The sequence below is a fragment of the Podarcis raffonei genome, chromosome 5, assembly GCF_027172205.1.
Source record: "Podarcis raffonei isolate rPodRaf1 chromosome 5, rPodRaf1.pri, whole genome shotgun sequence".
NCBI lineage: Eukaryota > Metazoa > Chordata > Lepidosauria > Squamata > Lacertidae > Podarcis > Podarcis raffonei.
The window spans coordinates 16,334,254-16,346,977 of NC_070606.1; the positions used below are offsets into that span (position 1 = coordinate 16,334,254).

The 12,724-nt window shown below is 47.8% G+C and overlaps 1 protein-coding gene across 1 annotated transcript in view; it reads right to left on the reverse strand.

Moving 5' to 3' along the window:
* Positions 1–854: 854 nt before the first annotated feature.
* The window catches only part of SYNPO2L (synaptopodin 2 like), a 40,538-nt gene continuing 28,668 nt past the window's right edge, over positions 855–12,724 (reverse strand). Inside the window, exon 4 of the mRNA XM_053388007.1 lies at positions 855–5,352. Within this exon, the coding sequence (XP_053243982.1) occupies positions 3,017–5,352 (2,336 nt within the window). The 3' untranslated portion in view covers positions 855–3,016. The remainder of the gene's footprint in view (positions 5,353–12,724) is intronic.

Genomic DNA, 12,724 nt, shown 5'->3' on the forward strand with positions numbered 1-12,724 from the left:
TGCACTTGGAGCCCTACCTCAAACACCATCGCCTGCTGAAAGGATAACTTCCTGCAACAGACAGCTGAGATCAGGCCTGTGTTCTTCAACATTGCGTCTCAAGATGTTGTTGGCCTCCTACACCCATCATCTCTTACAGCTGGCTGTGGTGGCTGGGAATGGTGGGAGTTTGTAGTTCAACAATATCTAGACTCCATCTACAATAAGATAAGAGTGCACCAAACTGTTACAATAACAGGCAGTGACAGGGGATTGGCTCTTTGGGATCACCTGACTCACAGGATCAGGAGCATTCTCATATATACAGTATATATGTATTTGTGTGTGTGTATCTTCTCCAACCAGCAGGGAGTAAGGAATCAACATCTCAGCTGCTTTTTGAGCCTCATGATAACTGGCCAAAACATATGCTTTTCTCCATGCTACAAGCCTTATTCAGCTGCTCAGTCTCCTCATGTGCAAACGCATAGGGCTCTAAATCACATGGGGAGTCTCCCCACTTCAGAACTTCACCCCCAAACTCACGAATGGCTCTAAACTGTGCAGCAATGATGCACCACAGAAGGTCGTGGCCACCCTTGCTCAGTGCTGTTTTTCTAGAAAAAGAGGTGCTGGAACTCACCTCCCTTGCTCTCTTATAATGAGCATGGCACCCACCTGAGAGGTGCCAGAATGGAGTTTCAGTGAGCTGGGGAAAAAACCCTGCCCTCACTTCTCTCTGAGTAGAGACTGAATGCCCCAAGAGTACAAACAATTAATTAGGCCCCTGTTTCTGCGGGTAAACAGTGGCCTATCCCTTGTACTTTGGTGTTTTACCTGGGCCTCCATCCAAATAATGCATTGTGAACTGGCCAAGATAAGCCAGGCAAGGTCAAGTTTGTGTGGGAATCAGATATACACTGTACAGCATTTTGTTAAAACGCATCTCCCTACCATCATATTAAATATTTGGGGGACAGGGGCTGGGTTTGCTTCATATCTTACATAGTTATTTTCTCATGCAAATAGGTAAAGAGGCCGAACTCAGAAGCTTCAAGTTATGCTGACAGAAATTAAAGATATTACATTGATTAACGCCATCTCTCCTCTCCCCCCCCCCCGCCACTTTCTTGGTTTTAGTATGGCCACCACCTGCTTCTGAGGATGCAAAAGACACCCCAAGCATATCCAGGGCAGTTCTTCCAGCAAGCTGCCTGTTCTATCCCTTCCTGGCTTTGAGTACTGGTAGATATACAACTCCTAGCCATCCCTTTTCCCCCTGCTAGCTTTCATTGACCTGGGAGAGTCTACAAAAACTGGCCCTGGACTTGAATTTCCAGTTGCTAGCTTGTCAGTCATTGGAACAAGCATCTGAGATACAGGAACGCCTTAAAACTCTGCCCTGTGGACTCTGAAAACCACTCCCACACTTGCTCACATATTCCTCCCTCCCACTTACAGTGTCCTATTCTAGCAAGAGATTAATGTCAAACCTTGCACTCCAAAATTCCACACTTGGTCTTCCTTTCATTTTTCTGAAAGGGTTCTCCTTCTCTGGTGCTTCGACACACAACACTGTCCGGTTTCTGACCAACGCAAATTGGCTACTAAGCAGAGAGAGATGGAGAGAAGATCTTCCCTGCATTTTCACACACCTTCACCCCACTACTGCCATAAAGAAGTAGTCATTTGACTGCCTTGCTGCCTCTGTGCCTCTTCCACCTCGAATTCTCATCTCATGCTGCTTTTCAGCCCTTGCAGTCCTGCACAGCCTCTCGTTCAGCTGTTCAGAGGAGGACCAGGAAACTTTGAGGAATTTGTGTCTCCTGTCTCATTTAATTACGTAGCAAATGGCACACACATCTGTGTCAACCAGTTGCTTTCAAACTTTCTATCTGACTTATCTGTTGAAGAAGCAGATGATTCTGGGGCATAGTCTTGGGGCATTTCAAGAGAGAACGGCATGTTACAAGGCAAATGCCATGCCTGGCAGTCGCCATATTTGCTTTGTAATGCTAATGTGGAGACAGAGACATAACACAGGGATACTGAGGAAATGCATGCCAAGCCTTTCCTGTAAATGCAAAAGAGAAAGTGATTTTCTGTTGTGAGCCACCTTGGGATCTTCAGATGAATGGCCGTATACAAATTTAAGAAATATTAACAGCAATTTGCATTTCCTTGGAAAACTTTGGCTGTGCTACAGCATTGCTCTCAGTTAAGGCAGGGCAAAGACTAGGTATCTTACACCTAGCATGAGCGGAAACTTGTAATACATCACTGGCTGCCTCCCCAAGGAACTCACAAAAGGCTTCCAAGACAATCCTGTTTGGAAGAGAGTGATGAAAACTTTGAATTTGTGGGTTTTAGCAGGCAGATGTTGAGAGACAATTAGGAGGGTCCATCTATGCCTCTGCGACTGCTTCTCTTCCACCTTACCACCACGTTCACACTACACGGGGCTTCCGGATGGTGAGGCGAGGAGCTGTTCTCAGAGATAAAAATGCACTTGCTTACAGCTGCACAGCACTGCTTTTCCTAGGGCGGTTATGAATCTTGCTGCTACGTGAATGGCAAACCCTTCTATCGTTGCTACTTTTCTCTTGCTCCGGCCACACACAGTTAAATCCCTTGGAAACGTCGCAAGTCCAAAAAGTGGATAGTTCAGTGATTCGGAAAAGGAGGCTGCTTGCCTCCCATTTGGCTTCATTGTCCTAATTTACAGGAACTCAACTTAAACAGAAAAGGGAGGGGAGGAGCTAAAGGTAACTATTCTGTCCAAACGCCTGCCTTGCACGTGTGGGCCATCTCAACACATTACTACACGGCAGCAAACCTGGGTTTGCCACAAAGTGGGAACTCAGCAGTGAGCTGCAGCCAATCGTAGCTCTCTGGTGGGTGCACTTTTAGGATAAACTGCTGCATTTACACTTTAAATTTGAAGATGTACGCCCCCCCCAACCCTTAGGTGTACACCTAAAAAACCACAATGTGTGAAGAAGCCCACTGATGGGGATGGGGAAGCATTATTTCTCTTTCACTGGTGACCAGAACCTGGTCTCCAGATGTGTGCCTGCATCCCAGTTTGCGCAGCTGAGAACCTGGGTCTCGCTACCTGGAAACTGGAGGATGAGGAGGGTCGGCTTGGGGAAGGCCCCCTGCCTGGCTGGCTGAGGTCAGGGGAGCTTAGATACTGTGGGGGAGCCACCTGGAAGGGCCCTGGGGAAGCGGGTGCAGAGATGGAGGTCATTTCTGTCCTCCACACAGGCTCATCCAAGGTGGTGGCAGAGCGGGGGGCCAGCACTGTAGGGGCCAGGCTGCTGGAAGCCGGCGCTGGAGCAGGTGTGGAAAAGCGGCGGATCTCATAGGTCCGGGCTGTTTTCACGGGCACTTGCTTGGCCGGGGTGAAAGACAGGCTGGACTGCTGGGCTGCCTGGCTTGCGGAGGAGGCCTGGACGTCAGAGCCTGCCACATCCCCGAAGCAGAACATGGCGGACTTCAGCTGGTACGGCTGGTGCCGCATGAAGTCGATGGCCTTGATCCCCGATTTCTGGCTGGGCCCCTTTTTCACTTTGCTCTCTGCCTTGCTAGCCTGCGACCTGCTGGCTGCCAGGGGATAAAACGGAGAGAGAAGTGGGTTGTAACCGATGGGGGGTGGGGCGCGGATGTTGGGGGAGTACTTCCAGGAGGAAGGCAGGGAAGGGGTCGGGGATGGGGTTCTGGCCTTTGGGGCCGGTGTGAGAGCAGACTCCACGACAAACTTGTCCATGCGGCTCTGTCGCTTGGCAAAGAGCTCTGCCCCTTTCCCCTTCAAATGGGCTATGTCGTTGGCAGAGGAGGAGCCATTCACCAGTCCACCAGAGGCCTTTGACTGCTGGGGCTTAGGAGCTACTGGGGGTGGGGTCTTGAATTTCCGGCCTGAGGCTTGCATGAAGTTGCAGGCTTCGGCCCCCAGGCTGAGAAAGTCCTCCTCGGGCCCAGACTCAAAGCCTGCTCCGTGGTGGTCTCCTTTGGGCTTTTCGTCCAGGTTCTGCACTAGAGACAGCAACTCGGGGTTGGGGGAATTCTTCTTCTTCTCCTCCGCAGTCTTGAACATGGGCTTCTTGCTGCTCCGCCGGCGAGCTTCCTGCAAGATACCCGTTCTGGGAGCTGGAACTGCAACTCTCTGTTCCCTGGAGGCAAAGGGCTCAGAAGCAGGCCGTGAGATGGCCGGCGCTACAGCAGTGAAGGGCTGGGAGAGGGGCTGCTGTTGGACGGGGCTGATGTACAAAGTCGAAGAAGCCGTCTCTTGGCCTTGGGAAGGCAGCAATGGCGGGGGTGTAGCAGCGACAGCCTCTGCAGCTGGCTTAGAAGGTGCTGATAGGTATATGGAAGCTGTGGAGGTTCGGGGTGTGTTGGAAGGTGGCTTGGCCTCCGCAGAATTTCCAGGCCCTGAGAGTTGCACCAACGATGGAGGGGTTGGGATATACAGAGACACAGAGGCACTTGCTGGGCCACTAGGCTGCACTGCCATGGGAGCGGCAGGAAGCTGAGTGGTCCCTGGAGTGACAGGGGAGAAAGGAGGCGCCGCTGTTCTCTGTCCACCAAAACTCTCACTGCCTTTCCTTGGTGCAGATGGTCTGAACACGACAGAGGAAGTCATAGGACGTTGCCCGGGAAAACCTGGAGTGAAAGGTCGGGCGGATCTGTTGAAGATGCTGGTGGCACTTGGCGAGTTCGGGGAGCCCACACCTCCTCCTCCGAAGATGCCTGATGGAGACTGGAGTTGAGCAGGACTTGGTGATGGCAGCTGGCTAGAGACCTGTACAGCTTCTAATTGGACACTCAGAGGGGCCCTTTCTGCCTTCTGTGGAGTGGGGGCTTCATTGTGTAACACGTTATGCACTTGAAGGACAGGTGGAGGTGGGGGCTGTTCTTCTGGCTCATGAGTAGGGACTCTCTCCACAGTATGTTCACCAGCCTTCTGCCTTTGCTGCTCAAACAACTGCGCCCCCCTGCCTGATACTCCACTGAGGCCTTGTTGAGCCTGATCCTGCTCGTGGGCAGGAGGCCCCTTGGGCTTCTCAATGTCAAGGTAAGTATTGTCCCAGTCTGAGTGGTTTGTTAGGCTCCGGGCATCAGAGAAGCCTTCCTCGTCAAACTCGGATTCGCTGGTTGGGAAGACGCCGTCCTCTTCGTCATAGCAGCGGTCTTCATCAACACTTCCAAAGCTGACCAAGGTGTACTTCTTTGCCCTCTGGCGGCGCTTTTTGAACATCAGGACACCCTTGGAATGGGGGTTGGGCGCATCTGTCAGCAGGGATGCTATGGTTCGGCATTTGGTTTTGGCTTCTTTCACATTCTTTTCCTGCATACTCTCACTGCGATGAAGCTCTGCAAGGAAGAGTGACAAAAAGAGAGGCACAGTCAGGCTACTGCGGGGAATCTGGTTGGAAAGCCAAGCCTGCCTTATGTTCATATGGGTAAAATACAGTACTTATTCACTGTAGTAAACCATGGAACTCTCTCCCACAGAAGGCAGTGGTGTCTACCAGCTTGGATGGCTTTAGAAGAGGATTAGACAAATTTGTGGAGAAGGTTATCAACAGCTACTACCATGATGGTTATGCTTTGCCTCCACAGCCGGAGATCGTATCCTTCTGTATATCAGTTGCTGGAAACTGCAGGAGGGGAAAGTGCTCTTACACTCAGGACCTGCTTGCGGACTTCTCACAGGCATCTAGCTGGCCACTGTGAGAGCAGGATGCAGACCTAGATGGCCCGCTGGCCTGATTCAGCAACCTCTTCTTATGTTCTTAAGAGTTACCTATCAACATGAGGAATGTTCTTGCCCCTCCTGCTAACTATTACCAGTACTGTGCCAGGCATTCAGGTAATGTGGGGATATCAGAGCTGGCTGGATAGGGGAAAATAATAAACTTCTGACATTGGCTCTTCCAGTTTGGATCTGAGGTTTGGACAAAAATCAAGGTCACAATTTCCCACTGCCTGTGGTAGCCCAAGACAGGTTTCATAGGACTGAGGCTGGGTCTACGCATGCAGAGTTGAGTAGGGTGTACCATGTCAGGCTCCAGGTGGGCGACTTTTGAGATGATCCCCCACAAATAGCTTCCAGGAAGAGGAAACACCTCCTCCCCTGGCAGACCAAAGTGAAAGGTCCCTTTCAACTCTACAATTCTATGATTTTTTGCTCAAGTAGCCCCCTTCCTGCGCTGTGCTAGTTTTCTATTAGAATGTAAACCACTTTGACTCTTTCCCTCCTACAATCAAGCAGTATATAAATTCAAATAAATAAACAAACAAATAAATAAATGTAAAGCAGCATGTAAAAATATGATCTTCCATTTGCAGATATCTGAAACGGTATTTTTCTGCCACCTCATTTTGTTGGATGTGCTGCTCGAGCACACGTGTCCTCTACTCCAGCACAGAGAAGCATAGTATGTGTGTTTGTAACAGAGAGAATTTAAGTGGGGATGAGTGGGGGGGGGGGGAGAGGTCAGTAGACAACAAGCCAAGGGCGTGCTGCAAGGAGAGAGCACATGATGTGAGCCACAAGCGGATACACGATTCCAAACACATTTCATCACCTTAAAGAAGAAAATGATGCCTTGTCAATTGCAGTCAAGGCTATCATCCATCTCCATTTCTCTGCTGAAGAGTTTCTGGAATCTGAGGGGGTAACTTGATGGAAAACATTTAAAATAAAAACGGGGGAAAATATTTTTCCGATGGATTTTTCTTGACATTTAATCAATGGTCCAAGATAACCATAGTGAAACATTTTCACGTGCGAGACTTAAATTGACTGTAAAACGATTCTTAATGAAAATTAACTCCAGTGTAGTCGGCGTGTACATTCCGTTTCTTGTCTCTCCCTCATCACGCATGAACAGTATTCATAGGAGACATTAAAAAAATAAATAGGAAGGAGTCTCAAACACATTTTTAATGCCATGTTTAAAATGCCCTAAGAGAAAAGGCAGCACTTCCTGCTTCAGCCTCCTCTCATTTTCCCCCTCCTTCTCCTGCCTTTGCTGCTCCATCCATTCTAGAGGCACAACCACTGAGATACAGGCTGTTCTGGAATGTTATCCATTCCACTGTTGGGCACACTGAAGGTCAAGACGAGTGACAGACAAATCTGTGGGAACAGAAGGTGCTGAAGATACCGACAGGGCTCTATACACCTCATAAAAAATAACGGAATGTACAAAGTACAATGGAAACAATAGCTGAAATTCCAATAAACTTGAAATCTTCTGCGTTTAATAATCATGTAAGATCAGACCAAGGATCCATCTAGTTCAGCATCCTTTTTCCAAAGGTAGCTGTTTCCAAGAAGCTCAGGGATGGAGACAGCATTGTCTGCCCTCCTCACCTCTGCATGTGGAGATCCCCAGTAGCCATCAATACTAATAGCCAATGAGTTCTCTCTCGCCCATGAGTCACCCTCTCTAGTCACCCTCCAGAGCAAGCCTCCCCAAGGGGTCACCCCTATATTTTGTGGGAGCGGATGCCATAAAATCACTGTGCATCTTTTTTGAAGGCATGCTTCCTTTTCCTTGTCCTGAATCAACCACCAATTCTTTTCATCGGCACTGTTTTACCTTCTTTACGGCCATTATAATTTAGTGATCGCATCAGGCAACTAGTCACTGCACAACTGACAGGAGGTTTAAAGCCCCTTCCAGCTGGTTCTCTTCATTCCACTTCCTACTGTCCAAAAATTCAGCTACCTTTCATCTACAGCTTCCTTCCACAAACCATCTGAAAGCAAAGCCCCTTATGCCAAGTGGAGCCTCTGTCTGTGAGGAGGCTTGCAAAAGTTTGGCATGCAAAATAAACTGGTACCTGCATATGGTTGGTCCAAGCTCTTGAAAGCAACATCCAGTCCCGGAGAGAAGGGCATGTCACACACCCTTAACTCACAGCTCTCCATAAACAGAGGGAGAAGCAGAACAGCTCCCTTCTGGAGCAGAACCAAAACCTTAAAAGAGCCCAGGCCCTTTGCCTGCAGCTCCACTAGCCTTTTAAAGCCTCTCTTTTGTCTCCTCGACATTGCTGCTGAAAGCCATGAGGTAACTCTCTCTATTTTTACCCCCCAGGCATCATCACTAAACAGTGTGATGGACATTGTCAACTGTCAAACACTTGCTCCACTTCCCATCCTCCTCCCATAGATGGGGTTTAAAATAGGACATGTCCCTTGCCACAAATGTTTCCACACTTGCGCTCAGGATAGGGGACTCTTTGAGTCACTGAGCATGAAGGCACTAAATCCAAAAACACTGTCATCTTTCCTGATTCTCAGGCATGCTTCACAAATGGCATTTTTCTGATACAGTCATTTACAAAGGATAACATCGGTGTAAAAGTAAAGGTAAAGGTACCCCTGCCCGTATGGGCCAGTCTTGACATACTCTAGGGTTGTGCGCTCATCTCACTCTAGAGGCCGGGAGCCAGCGCTGTCCACAGACACTTCCGGGTCACGTGGCCAGCGTGACGAAGCTGCTCTGGCAAACCGGCACCAGAGCAGCACACGGAACGCCGTTTACCTTCCCGCTATAAAGCGGTACCTATTTATCTACTTGCACTTAAGGGTGCTTTCGAACTGCTAGGTGGGCAGGAGCTGAGACCGAACGACGGGAGCTCACCCCGCCGCGGGGATTCGAACCGCCGACCATGCGATCGGCAAGTCCTAGGCGCTGAGGTTTTACCCACAGCGCCACCCGCGTCCCAACATCGGTGTAGATTTCTCCAAATGGAGATGGGCCATTCATCACCATTTAAAAGTATAAAACAGGCATCAATTGACCATTGCGGAAGGATGCCTGCATAGGCCCGGCAGAACAGAAAAGTTTTCAGCAGGCGTTCAAAAGTTGAAACGGCTGAACCCTGTTCAATCTCTTTTGGCAAAGGACTGGGCTGATCACTAAAGATTTGGTTTCTTGTTGTTTCCAAATGAGCCTCATCAACTCGGGGAACAACCAGAGATGCTGATCTCAGTGACTGAGCTGGGATATAAGGGTTCAGGTGATCCCTGGGGTAGCTTGGACCTAAATTGTAGCTGGCAAACCAGCCAGAGCTGGAAAAAGGCACTCTGAGCCACTGAGGCCACCTGAGCCTCCACTGACACTGTTGAATCCAGCAGCATCCGCAAGCTGTGAACCTGCTCTTTTCTGTAGAATGCAATTCCATCCAGGTAGGAACAGAAAACTGAAGACAGTTTTCCCAATGCCCATTCTACAGATCAGAAGGATGCCATGGTCAATCGTACAGAAAGCCATGGGGAGATCAAGCAGGAGAAGCAAGGTCACAGTCTGCTTGCCCTTCTCACAACAGGTAACATCCCCTCAGAGCAACCAAGACTGACTCTGGCCTGAAACCATGTCTAAATAATTAGTCAGAAATGAAGCAGACATGTGAATAAAACAAACAAACATGACTGCCTTCATATCTTAGTTGGACCCTGGGCAACTGGCCTACTGGAGTTAAAAGAGGATTGTATCCCATCTTGGAGTTATGTTTCCTTTGTTTTAAAACATCAGGAGGTGGCCACAACGGAATGTGGGATCCCAGGCTATTCCTAAACTGCTAAGAAGAATGTCCCAGTCTGCCCCAGGAAAACCCACAATCTGCTTCTGAATTGGAGCAAATGACAATCCATGGAAAACCTGGTTGCAACTTGCTCTGATCAGTGGTAAAACATGGCTTTCCCCAGGGAAAGCATGCCAGGGGAAGAAGAAAGATAAACCACACACACACACACCTGCTTGGACCTGGACGTGGAAAGCCCGGATCTGTGCCTAGATAAGTGGCAAAAAAGTAAGCATGGATGAGCCCTTAGTGGTGCTTCACTTTCCAGATGTTACACAATTATCAACATGCTCCCTGTTCTAACAGCTGTAGCTGAGTATGAGATTTTTAAGGAGAGATAAATTTGAATTGGCAAAGTAACATGGAATCACCAAGGAAGAACCCAGCTGATGGGAGAATTATAAGACTGAAATTTATCAGCAAAGGTAAAATGTATATAGCCCCAGCTCTTCCTGCTACAATGTGCTGCCGGAACAATGCAAGGATCCATTGTGAGATCAGGATAAGGAAAGGGTGTAATAGGTGTTTTCCTCTCTCTGGAACAGGTAGTTCCTCCACTATTTCCCATCATGAACTTTGCAGGGGGAGAAGGTGTAAGGGTGTCTACTGCACTGTTTGTCACAAAAATGTCTGCATGCATTACTGTGTGATATTGGCTGGACATACACTGCCTCCCAAAAGCACCAAATTCTTCTTACTGGTGTATTTCTGACTACTGCCAAAGTGACACATGCTGCCATATACATCAGGGCCTCCATTTAACACAGCTACTCAAAACAAGCAGCTTTGATTTTATAAAGAACACCTGAAATTACTGCAATGTGAACCAGGAGCACATCATGGCCTCATTTCCCTTCCAGTTTCATATGAAAGCAAGTGGAGCAGCATCATGGGATGGTTTTGGACTGCCTAATATCTCCAATACTTTCCAGCATGTTACTGGAGTTCATAGAAACCCCTTGTCCTAGTATAAGATCTAGACCGTGCCAATGCCTGAGAAGGGGAGGTCCATGCAAGCAGCAGTTTATTTAACCATGTAACTAAGTTCTCTGCAGCTCAATCTCACTCCCCATTGAAAATAAAGAACAAATAACCTTTACAGAATGACATAGTCATATGAACCACTTTTTACATCAGCCAGAGATTAAGCAACATTGCAGTACAACCTCAAAGCAAACAACTCCAAAGGCTGGGCTATTTATAGTACAGGACGAATTGTGAAAGTCTGTCCATACCAACAGAAATTCACTGCAATAGCAGATCAACAGGTATTTGATAAAGGCAAAGGTTCTCTGATAAAGGCTGAAAGAGAGTGATCTGTATGTTTTCATGAAGTATATATAGCAGTGTGTGAATCAGTGTATGTAGTAGACACAGGAGTGAAAAACATATTGAGCCTGTAGAATATGATGAGTGTTATCAAGTTTTAACCCAGTCAGTAGATTTCTATTGGTGAGATATTTGAATTTGAAGTGAAAAAGATTGAAATGTTTTACAGAACAGATGATGTCCTGTGCTTTGCTGAATTTTTAACTCCTACAAAACACTATGCGCATGATCCAGCAAAGCTAAGAACTTGGTTGTCTCATGCATTTCAGCTGCAGAGTTAATCACATGTGCTTACATCATTTCAATCAAAATCTATTGGATTTAAACGTGCTTAAGGTTGGCTAGATCATGCTCTATTCATTTTGACCCTGTTCAGATCCTTACATATGATCCATAAAGAGTAACTGATGCAGTATAGCAAGAACACATTCTCAATATAGCCAAAGTTGAGTGAACTTTGGCAGGCAAAACAATTTTTCCACGGCAGTTGTCACAGTGAACACAGAGAGCCAAATATAAGAGGTTAGAGAATAAGAGCAGCTGCATGTCCTTTATATGTGCAAGGTAGAGTGAGTGTGTGTTTAAAAACAACAAGAAGAAGCTACCACGAAGGTCCTTTGGACCCCAAAGCATCCCCCAGCCTGTTCAAAAACAGCAGATGTGTTCCGGGGCACATTCTATGTCCTGCCCATAAAAGGCCAGGTGTGCCATCCAGCAAGGGCAAGGCCTCCCATGCCCCCAACTGTTTCAGGATGTAGTTTCTCAGGGAAAAGCCAGCTTGAACACACTCCTTCAAATAAGCAGCGGTTCAAATGGATGTGGCGAACTGAACTTAAGATGGGAAAGATGAGAAACCGAAATCAACAGATTTGCCCATTTCTAGTCCTGAGGCACCAAGTACAGTGGTACCTCAGGTTAAGTACTTAATTAGTTCCAGAGGTCCGTTCTTAACCTGAAACTGTTCTTAACTTGAAGCACCACTTTAGCTAATGGGGGCTCCTGCTGCTGCCATGCCACTGGAGCACGATTTCTGTTCTCATCCTGAAGCAAAGTTCTTAACCTGAAGCACTATTTCTGGGTTAGCGGAGTCTGTAACATGAAGCGTATGTAACCTGAAGAGTATGTAACCCGAGGTACCACTGTATACTACTACTACCACTACTACTACTACTACTACTACTAATAATAATAATTTTATTATTTATACCCCGCCCATCTGGCTGGGTTTCACCAGCCACTCTGGGCAGCTCCCAACAGAACACTAAACTTCAAACATTAAAAACTTCCCTAAACAGGGCTGCCTTCAGATGTCTTCTAAGTAAATGGAAGATGAACCAGAGAACACCATTTCACACTCTGTGACACATAAGACATGCTGTACTGCATGGTTAGGCAAACTAAGGCCCGGGGGCCAGATCCGGCCCAATCGCCTTCTAAATCCAGCCCGCGAACAGTCCAGGAATCAGCATGTTTTTACATGAGTAGAATGTGTGCTTTTATTTAAAATGCATCTCTGGGTTATTTGTGGGGCATAGGAATTTGTTCATTTTCTTTTTTATAAAAGACAGTCCGGCCCCCCCAGAAGGTCTGAGTGGACCAGCCCCCTGCTGGAAAGGTTTGCTGGCCCCTGCGTGCACTGTGTGTGCAGCTTCACCATAGCTGCCCTCCACAAGTTCCGCAGAGCTCAAGAAGGCATGGCAGCAGAAGAAAGATCAGATGAAAGAGGAAGTAGCTACAGCAGCAGTAGAGACTGCCCTCACACCCACTTTCCCTGCTCAGCTCCTCAATGCCATGCTAAAAACTGCAGAAGAATGCA